This window comes from Hypoxylon fragiforme (assembly GCF_022984875.1).
Source record: "Hypoxylon fragiforme strain CBS 206.31 chromosome Unknown GGS25scaffold_8, whole genome shotgun sequence".
Classification (NCBI taxonomy): Eukaryota; Fungi; Ascomycota; class Sordariomycetes; order Xylariales; family Hypoxylaceae; genus Hypoxylon; species Hypoxylon fragiforme.
Genome location: NW_026054763.1, coordinates 854911 through 877568, shown reverse-complemented (window position 1 = coordinate 877568; position 22658 = coordinate 854911). Strand labels below are relative to the sequence as shown.

At 46.9% G+C, this 22658-nt stretch overlaps 4 protein-coding genes across 4 annotated transcripts; 1 reads left to right on the top strand and 3 right to left on the bottom strand.

Moving 5' to 3' along the window:
- Positions 1-999: 999 nt before the first annotated feature.
- On the bottom strand, positions 1000-2197 carry GGS25DRAFT_524458 (uncharacterized protein; the record flags this gene model as incomplete). The annotated part of the gene is made up of 3 exons (XM_049264611.1): positions 1000-1159; positions 1220-1879; positions 1941-2197. 3 exons carry the CDS (start codon positions 2195-2197, stop codon positions 1000-1002), a joined length of 1077 nt encoding a protein of 358 aa, XP_049113750.1.
- A 1496-nt stretch (positions 2198-3693) lies between these two features.
- Positions 3694-5785, top strand: GGS25DRAFT_406675 (S-adenosyl-L-methionine-dependent methyltransferase). Its single transcript, XM_049258466.1, has 4 exons — positions 3694-3845; positions 4322-4559; positions 4673-4759; positions 4994-5785. The coding sequence occupies exons 1-4, from the start codon at positions 3817-3819 to the stop codon at positions 5546-5548; spliced, it is 909 nt and encodes a 302-aa protein (XP_049113749.1). The 5' UTR covers positions 3694-3816; the 3' UTR covers positions 5549-5785.
- A 6524-nt stretch (positions 5786-12309) lies between these two features.
- Positions 12310-14593, bottom strand: GGS25DRAFT_406610 (uncharacterized protein). The gene is made up of 4 exons (XM_049258465.1): positions 14057-14593; positions 13896-13966; positions 13416-13823; positions 12310-13351 (listed from the first exon to the last, which is right to left on the bottom strand). The coding sequence occupies exons 1-4, from the start codon at positions 14118-14120 to the stop codon at positions 12455-12457; spliced, it is 1440 nt and encodes a 479-aa protein (XP_049113748.1). The 5' UTR covers positions 14121-14593; the 3' UTR covers positions 12310-12454.
- A 2013-nt stretch (positions 14594-16606) lies between these two features.
- GGS25DRAFT_406540 (SET domain-containing protein) lies at positions 16607-19718 on the bottom strand. Its single transcript, XM_049258464.1, has 3 exons — positions 17984-19718; positions 17527-17909; positions 16607-17470 (listed from the first exon to the last, which is right to left on the bottom strand). Exons 1-3 carry the CDS (start codon positions 19290-19292, stop codon positions 16742-16744), a joined length of 2421 nt encoding a protein of 806 aa, XP_049113747.1. The 5' UTR covers positions 19293-19718; the 3' UTR covers positions 16607-16741.
- Positions 19719-22658: the final 2940 nt, after the last annotated feature.

Genomic DNA, 22658 nt, shown 5'->3' with positions numbered 1-22658 from the left:
AATAACTATTGGTATATTATATCAATATCATTGATTTTATATGTGCAATACATGCAATGCAGTACCTACATAGTACATACATAAGCAACTGCAGAGAAGTACTAATATGTACCTAGGAACATTGAAGAAGAGAAAGAGGCACACATCATTGCATTTACAGTTTACAATGTGGTATGCACCTATGTACTTAAGTAGTACCTTCCACGGTAAGCCTCAAATCCAAGATCGGTCACGTCATTTATCACATTCAGTATAGTTATGGAATTAAGTTTTTTCTTTTGTTTCCTTTCCTTTTTAAGGTTTCGTCGTCATTTCCTTCATTTGGCTATATCTAGGTTGGCATTTACCTAACAGGGTAGGTACGTTACTAGGTAGGTAGGACCTGGTAGGTGTATTACTACATAAGATGTAGTGTTTCCGTATCTTCGATCTCTTTGCTGTCCACCCGGTGGGAACTGCTACAACTACCAGGCGTACATACCGAGGTGGTCCCAAGCGGATTCATGTCAGCACCAATACTACACTTAGGATGATTCTTATAACCCTTTCAAATATTCCTCGTGCATTTTTACCCGACATGCATGCTGACCACCTGCAGAGAGAATCCCAAAATCCCAGGAGTCCAGAGGCCCCAAGGCCCAGAAGCCCAGCCCCATCCAAGCGCTTGGTGTTTGATGCTTGGTGCTTGGTACTTTGTCGATGCCCAAACCAAATATCGCACCACCTGACTTGATCAACCCCATTAACGGACGTTTCCAACAGGTGCGTGAAGGTTGAGTGAGCATGGTACTTGGATTCACTAAAGCTAGTAGTCATCGCCATGACTACCTCATGACCTTTAGAACTATTCAAGGAGTTCGGGCATTCATTTGCGTGACACTGAGCAAAGGCGATCTGGAAGGGTAGTAGAACACAAACTACTCACACACACAGCTAACTGCTGGCTTTTCAATCATAACGTTAGAGCTAGATAGGAGTAAATACTTGGCTCCTTGCTCTTTATCGCGCTCCTTCAACCGCCGGCATTCTAGTGCGTATACTCATTTGGGTCAAATAGCTGAAAGCCTTCATCTCGGTCGATGGTACAGTAAAATGCGAGACACTATACTCACTCCACATCTGCCTTGTACGGGGAGTCTCTGCGTCCGAAAACACCTCGCTAAAGCTGATATTTTAGTCTCCTTTTTACCTTGAGATATAATGTAATACCTCGACTTACAAATGACCACTGAACGTCTGGACGCCACCGGACGTAATAACCAATGCTGGACGCGCAATATCGGCAATAACTTCACTAATGGCGACCGCCGGGAAGGCAGTGAATACAAGGGTATCCTCATCGATTTCTGCGAAGCCACCTGCCCCATACTTGCCTATAATTTGGAAGCTATTTTCGCTTAGAATATCATTTGTCTGCTCGCGATACCTCGGATCCTGAGCTTTCAGTTCGACGGAGACCCCCGTGTGGTGACGAATTACTTCTGCCATTGTTAAAGCCATAGCATGTTGCATCAAACCTTTTTCGACGACTCTTGTTTCCGAGACTGGTTGTTCCGTGTCGCGCCCACGGCTCAATTCCCATTCACTAGTTTTGGTGACTATATCACCAAGGCCAAAGCATACAACCTTTGTTATCCTTCGCTTACCGGTACTCAGTAGCCGTTGGAGCTGTGCTCTGAACAAGTCGCAAGTGATGCTGTTGTTCCATGATTGTCGCCTTGTCTCGAAAAGCGATTTGCTATGCTCTATCACCCCTTCATACCTTAGGGGAGTTTGGTTTCTCCAACCCAGTAGATAGGAGCATAGATATGTCTCTGGAGGACCATCTGGTTTGATTGCTACAAGCTTCCAATATCCTTGAGTTTTGAGACGTGGAGCCCTAAAGGGTAAGTCAGACTAGGGGCGTCTAAGTATTAGAGGTGGGCGAAAGGAGGTCTTACCAAATGGGATTTTGAACCCTATACATTGGATTCTTTATGCGGGCTACGACGCCATCAATACGGCGTGCTGTGAAATATTCGATCTCGAAGGACCGTGCCAGTTGTGCCTCAATATCTACTAAATCTTCCGTTCTCCAGAGCTTAACTCCTGCTTCATACAGATCCGAAGCGCACTGACTGCTTAGTATCCATGGCGAGCAATCGTGATTGAGTTCTGGGGTTGGGTCTTGGCTGGGAGAGGGATTTGAATTAGCCATGGCGCTCTCACAATCGTGCTTCTCGCAGTTGGTGGATATGCGCTACTTACGAAGTCGCCAACGTTACTACATGTATGCAACGAGCCTGGAAAGGTAGATAGGCCCGCGCACCGCCACGATGAGTCATCAGACACGGTGGACGGTGGGCTTAATGCCAGGTGAGTTCCCGTGTTCCCCTTTTTTTTCTCTCCTTCCTTCACTCCACTATTATTTTCAAACGCACTTCCGCTTTCTTCACCTTGCAGACGCCTGTGACGCCTGTGACGCGGTACATATTTACTGCATACTGCATACATATCCTACCAAGGTACATATACAGCGCACCCCTCCCTTGCGGTCAAACCAGGTAGCAAGGTAATATGTACCTAAAAGCCAAAAGCTAAAAGGCCAAGGCTAGGGCTCGCCCAAACTTGTTCCTGCTTTGGGTGCTGTGCATTGCTACAGCACACCACCTTAGGAGGTCTGAGGGCCACATTGCAGCAGTAAGCCCTACATAGTACATATGCACTTCCTCTTGTGACTGCGACTTGCTGCGAAGCTTGCAGATCCGCCTACAACATTCCAAGTCTGTTTAGGTAGATTTGGGGACCCAAGCACAAAGTACAATACCAAGAAACCACTACTGTCACACTATCTGACTGGTAGGTATGCAGTATACTATGTAGATGATAGATGATAGTTCCATGAGTTGTCAGATTTGGAACCATGCTGTTGGAACGGATGATGTGGTGGCACGCATCCAAGACACCCTTACCCGTGAAACCCCGTCTTTCCCCCCTCCCCCCTAAAGATGCACCTGCGGGAGGCACTGTCCGAAGCGCACCTACGGGAGGGTTAATAGGGGAGATCCAATTGAACCATGCAAGGCGTAGTATGACTAACAAGGGGCCTTGCTCTCCACGATGCAAATGGCCCATCCAAGCTCCAGTTTTAATTGCTTCATCGCTTCTTCGTGGTTGCAATGAATGATCGAGCCTGTCGTTGCGTTCCCGAGGTAGGCTTCCCGCAAAAATTCCCCCGATTTGCTCGGTTCCGTGCGTACTACTGCGGCGGCTGGCTGCCCGTACAAGGTATATATGTAGTTGTTTGAATTATTACCTTGGACGATATGATATAGGTACGGTATGCTATGTACCTACCTACCTACATCCTGCATCCTACCAGGACCTACCTACTTACAGTACATATGTACCTACATACATATTGTAAGGCGGTGAGTGTTCGTTGCGTCGAGTCTGGGCCTAGATCAGATAACCCGACGGGGAATAGACGAGGTGCATACATACATATATTATGGGTTAATTACCTAGGTTAGTATGATATGGTACATACGGGAACGTAATATACGTACTTGGAACTGGTATTAACTAGTTAGCGAGTAAAGTACAAGACTGAAGTTACAGGTAGGTAAATATGGATTCGGTTAGACGCCCCGGCGTGGCTCCGAGGGCTCCACCGGATCGAAGTGCAATCCAATGGCTGCAAGGAAATCCCTAGGTTAGGCAAAAGTTACCCGCGATGTTCTTAAACGACAAACCCACGAAGCATACAACGAACGCATCAGACCAGGGACGAGACAGGACAGGACAGGACAGGACAGGACAGGACAGGACGGTAACATGGCTGAGCTTAATAGGTTACACTTTAAGTAAGTTGGACCCCGTTCTTCCGTTCCTCCGTTCTGCTTGATTGGTAAATCGCTGCTTATTGAGGACCCCCTTTTCCTTTTCTGGCATCTATGCCATGTAACTTTCCGCCCGTATCTTGAGATCTGCATCTACACTCCTCCTTTCCATCCCATCCAAGGCAGCCGAACAAGAATACCGAGAATAGTTGTGCATAGAATGCGCATTCTTTTGTCCCATCCCCCCATCCCCCCATAGCTCCATTTTCATGTCACCTGAATAGATAGTCACCTAGTATCATCACTCCTTCGGCCCAGTGCGCCCCCCTCGTGCTCTTTTTGATCTTGAACACGTATTTGTATGCATCGTCGATCTTGTGGATCGATTTGGGGAGGCGCTGCGCAGCGCAGCATTTTGTTTTTCTTTTTTCTTTTTTTCAGAGCTACCTAGATAGTAATACAGCAGGGTCAAATTTAAGCTAAACGAGATGTATCTGTAGTGAAGAGGCGTCAGTCTATGATTCCAAGCACGACAAGTTCAATGAACGTGTTGCGAAGGAGATTCGGGCCCGCTTGGACTGGATAGGCGTCGATTGGGTCTCGGATGACGACGACGACGACGATGATGATGACGATTATGGTGATGGTGAAAACGATAAGAGCAACCGCGATCCTTCTCGACCCAAGAAGGAGGTGAGACTACTAGACTACGCTTGCGGCACTGGTGGGATGTCGAGAGTAAGTTCTTGGCCTTGTCGGAGGAGGACCTTTATATTCTACAGCTCTCATTTCTCCCCTTTATCATATTGCTTAGGACGTAGTGCTGTAAATTATTCTCTAATACGTGCCAGGCTCTTGCTCCTTATACGACACAATGTATCGGCATCGACATATCAGAAAAGATGGTCGAGGTGTATAACTCTCGTGCCGAGAACCAGGTACGTGTTGACCGTGGCTTGCTTTCCTACAAATATATATGCATATACACATACATGTATTACATAATTAGAACCCGAACCGACAACTGAGCTCGTTCGGCTCATAATTATACCTACTCTCAACTTGAATCATAACCCTCCAAATACGCGCGCCTGGCGCTTATAAGTGGGTCGTGGTCACATCCCCAGGGGGCTTTAAATCTGACTTTCGGAATCGATTTTCTTTTTTTAAAGGGTCTATCTCATGACGAGATGCACGCTATAGTGGGCGATCTGCTTGCGACGACGGGAGAGCTAGGCTCATCAGCCGAATCCCACTCCCCATCCCTGAGGGTGGTGGAAGGGGCCCCCTCCCCTCGCCTCTTCGGCTTCGACGTGGCGGCCGTGGGGGGCGGGCTCCACCACCTCGCGGACCCGGAGCTGGCCTCCGACCGCCTGGTCCAACGCCTGCGGCCGGGTGGCGTCCTGCTCGTCTGGGACTTCCTGCTGCACGGGCCCCTCGGCGACCGAGACCGAGACCGAGATCACGGGGTCCTGCACCACGGCCTCGCCGAGGACAGGGTCCGAGCCTTGTTCGAGCACGCCGGCGCCGGCAAGGGGTTTGATTTGGTGGTTGTGGGGTCCGGGGTTACTCGTGGGCGGCGCTGTAAACATGGCCATCACCATGATCACGGTGGACATGGAGATGGACATGGTGATGGTGGTGATGATAATGAGGAGAATGGCGATGGGGAAGAGGAGGTGTTGGTGAGGAGACAGCTGTTCTTGGCTAGGGGGGAGAAATATTGAGTTAGCTAGGTAGTCGGGTTAGAGCGCGTAAACCTTGCAGCGGCCCTGCAAATTACGAGATAGGTAGGCAAGGAAGGAAGGAAGAAAGAAAGAAAGAGAGCTAACTAGCTTCGAGAACATTTCCATCAATTTTTTTTGTAATTAAACTTGATTGATAGCTTCCTCTCCACTTACTCAAAGCGTACTCCTGAGATCCTGACTCTAGATTCTTGAAACTTGCCTATTTATTACCCTAGGTATATTTTATTTATTTTGTTTTATTTTGGCATTGGTGATGGGATGAATGGATGCCATTACGCTGGGAACCAGGATCTCCTTTTTATTTTCCCAGAACCCCATTGTCTAACCTTACTACCTACCTCTGGGTACTAACTATCGGTATCCATCAGCTTCCCCGTGCTTTGGACACTCTACGTGGATATGTTGTTGGTCTACGCTGGGGTCTAAGGGAAGACCCTGACACACTCACTCACTCACTCACTCTCTCTCTCTTTGGCCAAGACCAACCCCGATCTTGGGTCGGCTTTTGGTTGGGCGGGAGGGGAGAAGCAATGCGCGGTGTTTTTCTTCAGATCGTACTTATGGTACCTACTGTGTGATGCGAAAGGCCGTTTGTTGGTAGAGGGGGGGTGGGGGGTATATCTCGCCCCTGGGAATCATGGAACATCCTAGATGATCTCTCGTCTTATTACCACCTAACCAGATCAGTTTACCTCGCTTCTCTATTGCTTTCCCGAACGCCGCGCACGTCTACCATGGCTAAGCTCCGGCGCGTCCGAGTAACCTAGACCGTGAATGGTGTTCCCAGCCGCGGTTGTCGTTTACAAGGCGGGCTGGGTCGAGGGGTTCTGTTGCTGGGTTGTTGGTTAGTTAGTTGTGGTTTGCTTTTTTTTTTGGACTGCTTTGGGACTGTTAGAGGGGCAGCCTGGGCGGCTAGAGACATAGCAACGACCTAGCTTCTTCTCGGACACGTTTCTAGCTTTACCCTGGCTCTGGATTTGGGGAAGGTGGCTCGAGGTATAGAGGAGGGCTGTGGGGATATGGGCAAGCAGCAGGCCAGGTAGATAGGTTGGTGGGTAGAGATGTAGGGTGAAGTCTAGGCTTTCCGGTTCTTTGATATGGGCGAGATGTTCGGGCATTGTCATCGTCTTCCGTGTGTAGGTATTAAGCTAGGTAGGCAGATATTGGGATTTGTTGTGCTTCGCTGGTTAGGTAGACGGGTGTCTCGTAGATTCATACACATATTGATATGCACATCTGCGATTAACCTATGATACATATATCGCTCTACTTGCGCTACGAGGCGGATTGCTTGTTGCTCGGTGGGGGTTAACCTAGGAGACTGCTATGTCGGGGTGCTTAGCTAGAAGGTGACGTGTCGGAACGTGTGACCAAGTAGGATGAAGCCCGTTCTTGCTATATACATAGTTAGGCGTCGATGAATAAGTGCGGCTAGAACAGACGCGATATCCTGTCCCGGATGCTGGTGGCGACTGTCAAGGGTCTACCAGGGGGTTAGCTGGAACAAAGAGGTTATCCAGTATGTATACCTAGTAGCCTCTGTAGTCTCTGGGGGTTTGGCTAGAGCTTTTCGAACAACAACGATGCTTGTCTGTGTCTTCTAGGTTCCACCTCGTAATAGTTAAAGTGTTTTATACACTTATCTGGAAGTCCAAGGCAAGAATTCATCTACATAGATAAAACTTGATATTACTTGGCCATCAAGTACCCTCGTAGGAAGTTGTAATCCTGGGTAAGATTTATTTTCCATGCTTCTCTACTTGCCCCCCAGTAAGGAGACTATAGGCACAATAGATGGATGGCTACCAAACCAGGGAGAACATATGGTTGTAGATAAAGGTACTCACATCTTGCTATCGGTCTTCTTATCGTGCAGAGAATGCCGTGTGAGAGACTCTAACGGCTAGCTATCGCCCTATCGATACCCAGGGGAAACACGATCGACATTCTGATAGCCTACTCCCCATACCAAGCCATCGGCAGTTAGATGAGCGGAATGTACCCTTAGCTAAGTAAGACCGGGGGCCGCTATCTTAGATCCTTTTCAGGCCTCATATGCCTGCAGCGATCTCATTCGTATTTAAGGAAACTTGCTCGTGTAGATCAGAATTATGGCGATGGTGGTGGTTTCGCTGCTGGACCGACTTTAGTTGATACACGCCAGGGGCCATGGGGAGAGCTAGCCTTGGCCTCTGCCCAGCTGTTGCGCAGTGGAGCACACGACGCGTATATATGAGTGAAGCGTCAATGTAGTTATAATTCCTATTATAACCCTACTAGGTAGCTTCTGTCTACCTAGTAGCTATTGAGCTATTGCTGTATACTATCGTCCGGTACAAGACCTCCAACCACGGGACAGGCCCTGATACTATATGAACTAAACCCATCTTTCACCAGCCTCAGAAATATGGACAAAAGAGGCGATTGAGATGCTCGTAAGTGGCAGCTGCTCCTACGTGTTGGAACTGGGTAACTTACTGGAGTGGGTAGCCAGGAATCTAGATACCTAGGTAGGTAAAGAAGGTCTAGAAACATATTAGAGCTACTACACATCCAAGTTTCCCCTTTACAGGAAAGCTTGTGGGGCCACAGGGCAGTTAAATGAGGGGACCATCACCATCGGAAGGCCAGGAGGCAAGGTACAAGAACTTCAATAGGCCCTGGGTACCTATGAGGGAAGGGAAGTGACGAGACCAGCAAATCATGAATATATTAGATATCAGTTCGGTATGGTCCCCCTAGCTACAAGATTGTTGATTAACACCTAGTCCCCTTACGTACCTAATGCAAGAACACCCAAGATACCTGATTATCAAGAAGATGAACTTGCGTTCGATGTCAGATGGATCCGTCAACGCCAGAGACCCCTTTCTGAGAGCAGTCACTATGGGTAGACATTGACTTGCTATACCCCCCCCCTCCCCGAAACTATTATCAACGAACGATGCTTATATAGCGCTCCCATGTATGCCCCCGCTAGAGCTCACACCTCTCTTGATTTCGAACCACCTCCAAGCATAAACATCATATCCTGTTTAATACTGACCAAGCCTTACTTACTCCTTTAACGGACTACAGCCGACCGGACTCGCCGATAGTTATCGATCATAACGCGCTGTCATAGCCCTCCCTCCCCGCACTTCATTGCCGAGACCGAACCCATAAAGCTCTCTCATTCTCTATACGACACGTTAAAGGCCTATAACGCTGATTGTATGCTTATGGGTGGGTGGGTGTCCGAGCAAGAGCCTAACCCCCAGCGAAGAGAAACCAGCCAATCCACACATGAAGTGAAGAGTAACTCTTGAAACGAAGTCTCTTTACGTAGCCCCTGGCTCCCTCCCCCGCATTGTCAGCCAGCTCGAGCTCAGATGACTACATATGTCTGACGTGGCAAGATATCGGCAGTGGATTCTTCCAGGTCTCATCGATGTCACGAGCCCGGTAGGTAGCACACTACAGCTGGAATTACTTGGAGGGTTAATGGATTTGAAATGTGGCAAGCGTGCGAATAAGAAGTTGCGTCCGCGGATTTCGGCCGCCCTAAACTAGTGGGCAGATCATTAGAGGTTGCGGTGTTTCGGGAATTGCCCTTTCAGGCGTACCAAAGAAAGAAATCGTGTTTTTGGGTGATAGCGACACAGGGCCTGTCGTCTCTGAGGGGGAAAAGGGGGTTTCTCATTGGTGTTCCCAATAGATCAACATTGTGTGGGTATTTATCGAGTCATCGTAGAGGCTGCTGCTGCCGCCGTTGCAGCAGCTCGATATGCAGCTCGGTCTTGTTGACATCTGGGGTTATCTTGGATTTGGGACATCAAGAGACTTTGAGACTCGAAGACTAAAAATGGCACTACTTCTCAACCTGTAATATTGAGTTGACTATGATATGAGAATGATATATTTGGATATAAAGAGCCGTACTTACACGTGGTGGTGGTGCTTTGCGTCTCGTTGATAGCTCCCTGGTACTAGCAAGTACAGTGGAGGTAACATATCGTAGTCCCTAAAAATAGAGAGAGATACAGGTGTTCAGCTTCGCTGATGAACAGTTTGGAGCGATCCAATAGTTATGAACGGCATTTTCCTCAATACCAGAGTCAGCATCTTCATAGTTCGATGGCTTAGTACTATGTTAGTTACCGCTGTCGCCATGAAATTGACTAAAGCCGGATAATTAGTACCTATATTCTGGTCGATAATACCTACCAAAGCTACCTAGGCAGGCGTGAAAAGGAGACACTAGATTCGATTTCCACCCCAATACATACCCCTGAATGCCGTCACAGCCTGACAAAGAAGAAACAGATCTGTCAGATCGGGATTACAAGAACATGAGACAAGAAAGATCCTTGAGAAGTGAAACGTAGCACTAAGCAAGCAAGTTATTATACACTACATAGACCATTTTGCTGTCAGAAGGACAATGTCTTACTACTAGGTACCTATTATTGATGTACTTCACTTACCTAATGTACCTAGGTACTTAGAGACACGCGTCGACAATCAACTTCGATTAAACCACGTGAAAATCTCCCCCACACGGCGCTAGCACCCTAAATTGGCATATGTACAAATACGTACATACCTACATCATACCTATGTACCTAGTAGGCCCGGACCAGACGTTCGCCGCCACGCGCGCTGAGAGAGAGAAAAGGAAAAGAAAAGAAAGGAAAAGCCACGGATCCTTTGGGCTTGATCCGAACGCTTTCCCCGCTGAACTTGAGCGTTTCTTTTTTCTATTTTTCTTTTTTGGCTTTGCACGTGGAAGACATGGATCATCGGGGGAGAAGTTCTAGGCCGATCTTACATACATACGCATTTTCTTTTCTTTTCTTCTCTTTTTTTGGTTACGTAACTACTAGTTATGTACAATACATACATACATGTTACTGATCTAGCCATGAAATAAGGATTGCCTAGGTCTTTGCAAGAACGCTCATCAATTTTGTCTTTGGAAATAACTAATCATCATCGCATAGTTACATACACACCTAATCAATCTCCGACGTTACCCAATTCTTCAACCCTACCCGCGCCGCAGTATACTATGTAGGTAGCAAACATACTACCTACAATTTACCACGTATGCAAATACATAACTACCTAATTAACAGAATAACAGAAAATTAACACACAAATCGAACAACACGCGCGCACTAGCGCAGTTCGTCGCCCTATTAAATTACCCGATTAGGAAAGTCAAGTGGGCCATCGATAGGCGGGTTCTGGGGTTTGATTTGGTGTGGTGGTCTCCATTTTGACTGTTGTATCTGATTAATCTAATGTATGTTACCTGCACGTAAGCGAAGCAAATCGAGGGGTAAAAAATTTCTCCATCTTTGGGGTCTCCATCTCTTCTCCCATTCTCCATTTTCTGTCTACGCCTCTAAGAAATGGCATCTGGGAGCACATCCATTCGGAGAAATCGAAAATTTTTCAAAAGAAACAAAAAGGAAGATGAAAGATATTAACTAGATTTAAAAAAGATTAAATGAGATAACTTAGATCTAACCAACCAACCCTGCAAAACTATCAAGTGGGACCCTGTCTAATCTAATCTACCTCCGTAGCCTGCTGGGATTAACTATTATCGATTGTTTGATTGATGGGGTTTTGCTCTCCACTCTCCACTCTCCACTCCTCCCCTGCTACATACTAAAAAAGAAAAAAAAGAGAAAGAAAAAAGAAACCCACCGGAAGGGTTCGCGCGGCTAGGGCCGCGTTTGAGGCTCGGGTCGACTTCTCTTTTTTTTTTTTTCCATTTTTGGTGGGGCTAACTACATGTACGGCGTAACTAGTTAGTTAGTTACGTAAGGAACACTGCCTGCTGAGATATCAAAACTCCGTTTGCTTACTTACTACACACATGACACTCTATTTTATAACAGGTTCTAGCTACCTAACGAGGAAGGATTTTAGATGGATATAACTAACAAGGGTTAATTTTCACATGAAACGGATTTTTGACATACCTAGATAAAAGATCTAATTTTAAGAATCTCTATGTCGTACTTATCTACCTGCCATAGAGAAAGAACACCACACAACCTCACAAGTACCTACATATATATATATATATATGTACCATACCCACGTAGTGACAAAGCACCTAAGCAGAAACAACTCATCCTCCTCAACTCAACTCGCATATCCTCAGACAGCCTATCACGCATAGTCGTTAAATAATCCCCGGATACGAGAAACACCTGCATCGTTGAATGGCTTGGAGTCTGTGATACAAGCCCGGTGACAAGTGCGTCATAGCACGTCCGGCTCACCCGAGCTTCTCGCATACATATATGTATGCATAATCAAGTAAATCAGGTATTTACGCAGGGTCAGTCTTGATATAAACTTGATCTTGATCGGGCTTCTCGGTATTACATTTCGTTGAGAAAAAAGGTAGCGCACCGCGATATGCTGACCTCCATGGTCGATTCTTCATTTCCATGTTGCCTACCAGCAACTCCATCTTCATATCTACCCTACCCTGGTATACGAAAGAGATCCTATAATAATCGTGCCGAGTAAGATTGTTACGCCAACCCACCGCCAGAGGCCGATGCCGTGAATAATAACATGCATAAAGCATCACTCAGTATGAGCATGCGTCAGTATAGGCCATCAGTGTGATGCAAAAAACAACAATGGTATTCTGCATTATTGACATCGGGGGGAATCTCATTTCGAAGAAAAAAGGGACAAAGCTAACATCAACAAATATAGAAGCGAGAAGAAGAAAACCACGAAATGCCTTTTTGTCCTTGCTTGCTACCATCGCATTTCCACAACTTCGTCCAAATTAGGTTCATCGCACATTCCTCCCAGCTTCTCAACTCGATGAGGGGGCCAAGTCGCACGCTGTAGTTTTGAAATCACTGATTAATATCGGTAGATTGGCTCCTTTTGCTTCGACGAAGGCGTGACATCGTAGATATCACTACCCTCATCGTCACCCCGTGACCCTCGTGACCCTCGTGGGCCCGAACCTGAACCCCCTCCGGCGCCGCCGTGCATTGTCTCATTTTCCAGCGCACTCTCCTGTCTGTCTAGGTAGCTTGGTGTAGACTCAAAACCTGGATGGAAGGGCTCAAACGCCAACCGGGGTTCCTCGATAAAATTGGAAGATGCTCCCTTACCAGACCCAGAGCCACCAGCCGCGTGAGATTTCGACCCTAAATAATCGTGGTCCGTTTCGGGATCTCTAAATGGATTATCTTGCTCGATAGAGGGCGTGTGCGTTCTTGATGGCCCTGCTATGCTAGGTTCATGTTCCCTTTCCTTGCCCTTGCCATTCGCTTTTCGTGGCACAGGTGGGGGCTCTAAGCTATAATCGTTTGGCTCCGATTCTATCGGACTCACGGATTGTTCCCGAGGCGGCGGCTCCATGGTAGCAACGAGTTTCTTCGCGTTCAGCATGGCTCTTTGATGAAGGCTCAGCGATGCCTGGAGTTGTTCGTTCGTGTCGATGAGGTGTTCCATGGTGTCATTGTCAGGGGCTGGGTCCTCAGCAGTCATATACATTTGTATACTTCGACTAGCGCTCGTGCAGCGATCGGCAAACTCCTTGATGAGGTCATTGCTGAGCACTTCAACAGGCGGGGTATTGGTGACTACTTGGTGCAGTAGTTTTGCGGATGTTCGCGCTTCTTCCAATCTGCTCGCTAATTCGACAGGGTCTGGGAGTTTACGATTCGAATGACTTCGCGCAAAGTAGTTCTGGGAATGAGGATTAATCGGAGGCGCGTTGTAAGGGCGCACTGCGGGAGGTTGAGATGCCTAAAAAGTAGGTTCGTATGTTAGCATCGCTCCAACGGATACATAAATAGGGTTTCTCGCATACTCCATGTAGTTGCTGAGCTCTCTCTTTTTCGGTTTTCCACATGTCTATGATGAGCGCCAAACCCTCATCGTATGACTTGGTTTTCTCGAAAGAATCCAACGTTTCCATCATCATCTGTCGCACACTGTGGTCACGAACAGACCTCAGCAGTTCTTTGGATGTATCGGCAAACTTTTGATCAAGATTTCTCGTGAATGTCTCGCCCGGATTGTCGGCGAGAATGCGGATAAGCATGATGGCATTGTATTGGTATGAGGGTTTCGTCCAATAGTCCTTCTTCAGATACTTTCGGATGAGGCGTGCGCATTCGGCGGCAGCAACTGGAGATGACTCGGCAGCGTCGACTATGGGAGGCAGGAAGAGGACCTCGTCTCCGGCGTTGGTGGAGCCTGATATGCAGAACGCTTTCTGGAGGGTAGGTAGTCAGGATTTCGGGATTCGGAATCACGCAGTATTAGAATTTGATAGATGAAGACTCACCACACAGCGGTGGACAGTGTCCTCAGGGCTCTCGCCGTTGGTGGCGACTGGGGCGCTAGAAGGACCAGAGCCTTCAGGAGTATTAGTTAGTAAAAAGGTGTGTAATCAGCCGACTTCAAAGTAGACTGAATAAATCTATCTTTTTCATTGATTTGGCATACCATTATTGTTGGAAGTCTTTTTCCTTATGGTGCCTAGCACCCTGCTCATCTTAAGTGACTTCATGGTTGGTCACTTGCGACACTGTTTCTCCTTAACAGCACATGCACTCGTGGCCTGAAATTCAGATGGAACTGGGCTGGATTGTCGTGAACTATGTCAAGCGTCTCGATATTTGATCTTTCTTTCTTTGGTGTAGGTTGCAACCTTGAATCAATGTATTTTGTAACTAATTAAAAGTTGGATGATAAAGGTACAATCAATACAGGAACCGTTACAAAATGGATCTGTGTGTGACGGTGATGGCGCTTCTTGAACTTGACAGTGGGTGTTTGCTTTGTTATTTAGCTGCGGGATGCAAATGCAAAGGCAAATTTAAAGCTTGAGGCGCAATGCTGGTGGGCTGAGTTTTGATGGTTTGGGGGGCTGCAGGATGACGGAGAAGGGAATTATCTGGCATATATGGGTCGTCTGGGTCGTCTGGGTCGTATGGGGACGGACGAATGAAGAAAGTGGTTAGACAGATGAAGGGGGGTCTAATAAGCTAACGATTAGGTACTATGTATGCAGTCTAATAATGTAGATAGGCAGGCAGACAACTGAGTAATAGGTATAATTATGTAGTCGTCGCGTTTCAGTCTTGGTATGAGATGATTGGGAAGAAAAACATTAAAAGTAAAAAAATAAAAAAATAGAAAAATAAAATAATAAAGGGGGGAAGGGGATTGGGGGTAATTGGAAGGATGAATACTTCCAAGACTGGATATTGGTTACTAATTGGCTGTTGACTGTTCACCGTTGACCGTTGTTGTTGCTGTTGCCCGTTGAAGCGTGTTAAAACCAAGACGGGAAGCTACCTACCTAAAATTGTTGACTCCAAGGATATTGATATAAGGCGGCGGCCCACTATATCTCATGTAACCTTTTATCTCAGCCGTGACTGCCTAGACTTTAATAAGTACCTTGAAAATAACTACTGGTTGGAGTTGGAGAATCATACGTGCGCGGTAAATCATCGGCCCTTTTTTTCTCTCTTTTTTTCTTCTTTTTTTCTGATATAACAATTCATTAACATACATACTTACGTAGTATGGAGTTTAGTATGATGCATGATGTAAGTCTGTTCTGTCTGTCTGTCTGTGAATAGTTATGCGCCCAGACAACCCCAGAGCCAAAGAGGCTAATCAGGGATTGTCCTGCAGCCCAGTTGATGTGCACAGCCTCAAAACTACACGCAAGCAGTCCCTTTGTGCATCTTCAAGCTTGTCAAATATGCAAGCTACCCTACGTAGCAGTACGCGCAAATAAGGCAACTTGTAGTTAACATGCAGGTAGGTATTGTATTGTAGTTACTATGTATTAGTTATATGTATTATACAGTTAACTAAATGCATACATAATACCATACCATACAATACATTCAATTGCCTTGCCTTGCCCAGCCTGGCCTAGACCGCCTCCTCTCTACCCCCCTATCGCCTACTTCCGCGACCACAAACCTCTCTCCATTCCCACATGATGGATGCATCACCTGTTGCTAAATTTTCTTTTCCTTATTCTCAAAATTTCCCCTTATTTCTCTTCTTCTCTTCGTTGTCCGTGGCCCAACGATCTACATTACATAGTCATCGACACCCTGTTCCGTTGGCCGCGCTGGTATACCTATACATATCAGAACGCGCGGCATCATCGCTGACAACTCCATCCTTTACGCACTATACTACGCAGTCTTGTTCGTCAACTGACCCGTTATTACTTGTTCAAAATGGATCTAATAGTTTCCGACATCCATATATCTCAATAATAGGCACTATATAGGTAGCTGGTGCGGAGGCAGCCCGTCATACTATCCTAAGATTCCTAACCTATATGCTGACAAAGCATCGTGTCCTATGTAACTCCTATCCACCCCACGTGCACCTCGTTATCTACTTAGATACCTATATAGAAATTAACGATATTCTACTCTTTTATTTTGCCACTTCTTTATGCTTCATTATGATTAAATTGTTACGAGAAATACCATCTTGTCAGGGATTTTCCGTTTTAAAGGCTTGATGATGTTGACCATAAAGTTTGATTAAATTCCAGGACGATGTCACTTCAGTCTACGAAGTTGATTACAGAGTAGGGAGGTACCTAATGAGCAAAAGTGCAAAAACATATGAACACGAATAGTGTCAATTGGAAGTTATCTTCAGCCAAGGTCTGCTGATACCCGGCCCCCCTTAAACGCCGGGGAAACTAAAAACAAAAGTATTGAACTTGAACCACCCCTTTGGTACACATGCCCTTGTGTACAGGTCCATAGCAAAGCCTGCCATCCATGCAGAAATCAAGCCACTCCTCTTCAACGCCATACGCCGTATTAATGCCATGATGGTTTAGTAGTAATATACACCATGATGAAGTCCTCATTATTCCATTATATTTCACCTAAGGCCCTGCGTTCCCTTTTCTACCGGTGTGATCATTGTTGAATAAAACATCGTTCATATGACGACTTGGCGAGGATATGCTTAACGTCAAGCCCGAAGAGGGTGTGTTGAAAATGGGGAGGAAGATGGGGGTTTCGATGTCGTAATATTAAAGGTTATAGGGTTAGAAACGGCAGTGAGAGATTCCAGGTGATGAGATTAGGGTATCGGTTCCCGGATTTCTGTTCATCGTAAGCTCGTTGCGTTCGGTTACGCCTTCTCCGAGCTTGCCGCGACGATCGTCGCAGAACCCGAAGCGCGGGCGGTAGCTTGTCGAGGGGTGGTTCGCAGAGTCGTCAGCGGTCGCTTGGATACCTTAGTCTTACTATAGGTTCTAACCACAGTCTTAGACTTCTGGATAGCCGCTGTCTTGCGGCCCGAGGACTTGGAACCAAGGATGGCCTTGGTGTTCACCGAGATCGTCGACGCAGTACTCTTGATACTGGCGACGGCGCCCTTGATGGCTCCGATGCTGGCCTTAGTTAGGGTTTTGCCCTGCTTAGCCTTGGTTCCCGTTGGCGCAATTATCTTGCGCTTCTTGGACGAGGCTACTTCCTCGTCATCTTCGTCGGCTTCTCCCGAATTTCTCTTGCGCTTGCTAGCGCCCTTTTTTCCAGCTGCGGCTGCATCATCCTTCGGCTGCTTCGGTTGCTTCACCTCCTTTGGTTTTGGTCCTAGGACGCCACGACAGTTCGCACTACCACAAAGACACTTCTGAACGTTCTTAGCCGAGAATGGGTCAAAGTTGTAGTCGTATGTCAGTTCTTCGCCCGTCATGATATCGCGGTCTCCCGCGAAGAGGGCCATGCGTGGCTGACCGGAAACGATCCATTTAATCATTCGACAGTTCGGCGAGCATGAGTGATTGACGAAACGAGCGATACTACCGGTCGTGGCGTCGATGATCATGTTTTGGTCGAAGGACATGAGATAGTAGCACTATGCTTGTTAGCAACCAAATCAGGCACAGGCAGAACCCCTCCTATTTAGCTTACCTCAGCATTCTGATATTTCTCATTCATGCGGCGATCGCACTCTTCTTCGGTGATAATCTCGCCGATGTATTCCATGATAATCTGGTTGGCTTCGAAAGGTCGGTTTGCTCGAATGCCATAACCTCGATCCTCCGTCTTGAGGACCTCGACTCCAACACGATACTTGCCTCCTAACTTCGTGCGCTCTTGTAGTCTCGCAAAGGCACGGTTCTGGCAAAGCTGCGGGCCAACATTGCAATTGTTGTCGTCGCATTCGTAGAGCATGATGCGGTTCTGGCAGCTCTCACCGCATCCGTCCTCTGGGGCGCACACACACTTGGATTGATAGTCCTTGAAGTGTGGAGTCTTCTTCCAGTAGGCGGCCGCATCACCAATAAATCGATCTGAGAGACATATTAGCTAAAAGGGCCCCACCAAAGGATAACATAGCTAGATAAATTAAAGACAATTAACTTACTCTTGGTAAGCTTCTTGAAGTCCGGCTTGGGCTGGCCGGGGGGGAGAGGGTTGCAGACATCCCAGGGCAGCTTGAAGTCTCGGCCCTCAATCAAGGTGCGCATGCCATTAAACATGGGCAGCGGCATCGTCGTATTGGGCCTACCGCTAGGCATCAACTCGGGTAACTCTGCCAACTTCTTCTTCTCTGCCGCAGTGAGACCTTGGTAGACATCGGCAGGGGTCTCTTGGCCTGCGTAGAGGCCGCGATCGAGGTACTTCTTCGTAACTCGTGGGGGGGGAGGTGGTGCCTGTTCCTCGATAATATCGTCCTCCGACTCATCCTCCTCGTCACGAGCCTCGGCTGTACCTTTAGCCTTCTTTCGAGATGACTCCGATTGGGGATTGGAGCGGCTGCGCTTCAGGCTACCACGGCTGGGGGTAGCATTCTGGTTGGAGTGACGACTGGAGTTGGATGTGGTGGTAGCGCCTGCGGTGTTGTTGGTGCGTTCGTTGTCAGGTAAGACGGGCTTTCCGTTGGCCCAGGTCGACACAATAACAGGCTTCTTATCAATGAATGCAAATTCATCGGTGTCCTGCAATCGTCGCAATTCACGTGACATCTTGGTTAGGCCCTTCTCAAATGTTGTTCGTCCCTTCTTGCCCAAGGTAGATAGCTTCTGCGCCAGTGAGTCGGGCTCCACGGCCGAGGAACGCGTTCGGATGCGTCTCACGAGCTCTCCATCCGTCTCCTTAAATGACTTGGAGTTTTTCGTGGCAATTGGCCCTGCACTCTGTGTAATCGAGAGCGGGTTGCTCTCCTCTTCATCCTCAGACTCAATTCGCGCGTCACCACCGGTTGTGGCGCGTCGCTTTCGGTCCGCAACATCGTCGCCCTTGGCTCTTCGCTTTCCGTGAATCGCAGTGCCAGCTAACTTCGCAATATTGTAGATAGGTGCGCTGAGTCGTTGTCGGCGCGAACGTCCGCTAGAGATGCTAGGCGTGGCATCGAGGGCGTTGGGAGAGGGAAGTTGGGAAGCGTTTGGGAGAGTTGGGAGGGTTGGGAGGGTTGTGGGGGCAGACGCGACAATGGAGTCGGCAATAACAGAAGACGCGTCAACGTCCAGTGCGTCAATAGTATCGTCAATAGGGCCAATGGCCGCGGCATTCTCATGCTTGGAGTTCTCGGAAGCCAGACTCATCGTGTCGGCAGTAGTAGTAGGGGGGGTCGATGTGGAAGACGCGACAGGAGAGAAAGTGTCGGCAGCAGCGCCGACACTGGACTCGGAAGAAAACGCACGAGGGGAAGACATGGTTGCAGGTAAGTCCATGTCTAGTGAGGTACAACAACGTTGTGGCAGTTCAATCCAATATAGTGGTTGAAAATAGACACGACGCGTTGAATATGTAAATGTAAGAGAGGAGTTTAAAGTAAAGAGTGGTGACAATAATAAGGTAATATGTAGTTATGGAGGTTATGTAATAGGCGGGATGAGAGAAGGGTGTATGTAGTAGAGATAATGTAGGTTAGATGAATGGATGATTGGGGGGGTAAGAGAAGGAAATTATGTAACCTGAAGTTAAACAATTGGAGTTAGTACGTACTCATGTAAAAAGTTGGGGGACGTAAGAAGTTTAGTTGAGAGCTTAGAAACATGAAGGGGAGTGAAAATAGAATAGCTCAAAGTTTAAAAATGCAAATTCAAAAAAGAGAGAGAGTTCAATCAACCAATAGCTAGCTAGCTAAGCTCGTTTCGTGGACCACACTATGTACTGTATGTACATGTATGTCCTACAAACGTGACCGGAACTTGTAGGGGTACTTTAATACCGTCTCTGCTTGGGTGCTTGGTGCTTGGTGCTTGGTGCTTGTGGAGGAGCTTGGAGTAGGAACGAACGATCAAGGGGGAACAACAAGAACAAGGTACCTCCGTACTACTATACCCAGTACCACTATCCACACATGTAGATTGGTACTAGGTAGGTGACTGTACTGCAACAATATCTTCCTAAGTAACTAAGAATGTAGAATGTAGGACGACGATGCAGTTCAGTGCAGTGCAGTTACAGTATGGTGTAGTGATCATGCAATGGGGGGTAAATAAGGAAACACAGCTCAATAGAGCAGACAGGATCATGTTCCCCGAGAAGGGATAGATGGGTTGATAGAAAGACAGATCAAGATCAAGATGATGATGGGCAATGAACAGGACGGGATGGGCTAGGATAGGATAGGATAGGAATACCAAGCTCAGAAGGAAATATAAAAATAGGGAGAGGGAGAGGGAGAGGAGGGAGAGAATGATGATGTTGAAGAAGAAGAACAAGAAGAAGAAGAAGAAGATGATGATGATGATGGTTGTAGGATATAAAAATGTACTTACTATTCTCGCAATAATAGCTCGTGTTCATCAGTAGTCGTTCAATATTGATCCCGATTGCATTCACAGTTGTCTGTGGTTGAGTGTGGAACAAGAAACGAAAAGTTGGTTGAATGTTGTAAGTTGTGTGTGAAGGTTGGTAAAGTAAGGTTGTGGGAAGGAATAAAAGAATTAAGCAGAGGGAGGGGTCTGACTAGGCCAAGGTCTAGTAGTAATAACTGGTGCCTGAGGTAACTCTGTTCTTCCTGGTCGTGGTAGTCGGTAGCGGGTATCAGGATAATGGTAAGGAAGTAAGGTACCAAGTATGGTTTGTTGTGTTGTGGTATGTATTTGTTCGACCTACGTACCCCAGTATTTTCTGATGGGTGGATATGGAAGTATGATGTTTTCCCGAGCCGACTACTATTAGAATAGCGATGCGGGTGATAACTTCAGATATCCAGGTAATATTTTTGGGAAGTTGCAGTAATTGCAGAAGTTGCCGTACTTGCAATCAAGATTGCAGATGTGGTAGAAAGTTGAATGTTGAAAGTTGAATGTTGGAAGTCGAGGAGAGAGGAGGGGGGAGACGGGAAGACGAGATGGGTTGAAGGAAGAAAGAAAGATGATTGAAATTTAAGATCTGGTGCACAGTAAAAAGAGAAGGGAATGGGTCAGTTTATTTTTTTTTGGGAAAAGTCGCGGAGAGGAGCGTGCCACCGATCTAATTACACGTTCAATAAATGTTATTTTATCGAGAAGGCTGGGCTGGGGTGGGTGGTTAAGTTAAAGAAAGTAAGGTAAGGTAAAGGTCGTTAAGGTATGGAGTATTATGGTAAGGTAAAAAAAAAAAAAAGGGTAGAGCAGATAGGGAGCTGATAGAGACGACCAGGTAAAAGTAGATAGAATGGAATGAATGGAGATGAACGGGGATGAATGGTTAGGATAGAACAGGATAGCCTAACAGTAAGTATTGGTATTTATTATTTGCCTTGCGCAACTACACCAATCCTAAATCCTAAAATATACATACATATACTAAACAAATGTACATTCAAACATACATAGAAACATACAGACCAGATCAGTCACCAGTGATCAGGGTGACCAGTCAGCTTTTTCGGATTACATAGTCCGACACCTCCGTTGGCCTCTTTTTTGATTTTAATCCCCCCCTGTGACTTCATTATGCCATCTCGACTTGTGCTGCTGCGGCTGACTGACTAAATACTTAAATACCCGACTACTCCCCGTCCTCCTCTCGCTCTTTTGGCCTTGAAACTAGTTGGCCACGACATCCTAGCTATCAACACCAACCAGAAACTCAATTTGGAATGACCCCTCCCCCTTCTCCTCTACCGAGAAAGCCAACCAACTAACCAACAAACATCACTACCTGCCTTCCTATTGCCACTAGGTATCTTCAATCCTCGAACCGGGGACGGCCAGTCCTCCGACTCTTGTCATTTATATAGATCAGGGGTAATTGTATATACGAGTCGCCTCCAGGCGGGGGGTCTAGACATCTCACTTCATGATCACAGCCCCTTCAGTCATTTTCACGACACTTTCACGACACGTTAGTCGACGAGACTGGCTTAAAGGGCCAGGTCGAACAATCGCAGAAACCATCTTATCTCTACATCGCGAGAAATATCAAGTGCTTCGATGGTTTTGGGGTTATACTAGTAGCATCTGGTCCACCATCGTCTTAGACAATCTCGAGGCGGAGAGGTTAAGGTGTCGAGATAATGGGCAATGGCTTTCGATAAGGTGCGGACATGTCACTCGAAAGCGGTGCTTCGCCTCGATCGGTTGAAGATTCCATCAATGCTCCGAGACAACTATCACAAACGGAACTTTCATAATTTACGTTGATGCTGGTGAAATATTATGATTATGGCGAGTATTGGTCGAGTGTCATACTAGGGAGACCCCTTGCGCTGATTTAGTTAGTTGAGGGCGTAGATCCCGGACTGTGTCTAATGATGCCGCTCCTCCGACGTGACCTCAACAAGGCCGCCATTAGGGGTAACAACCACCTAACTCTCTTGTCTACGATTTTCATTTAGTGCCATCGCGAATAATAGAAAAGAACGATGTCCGTTACTCGGTGTGTTATATACCTAGCAGTGTTATGAGATCTTGGTAGATGGAGTCCTAGGTGCATTCACATACATATATAGCTCGACATCCTTGGTCCATGGGGACGATCCTGTCTCTATGACCGCTAGATCTACGTGCTACCAATCGAGAACATCATTCCTAAATCTAGTCCGTTTAGATATGCCGGAATTGATTATCATTATTACGATCCTCCTAACTCAGCTCTGCATA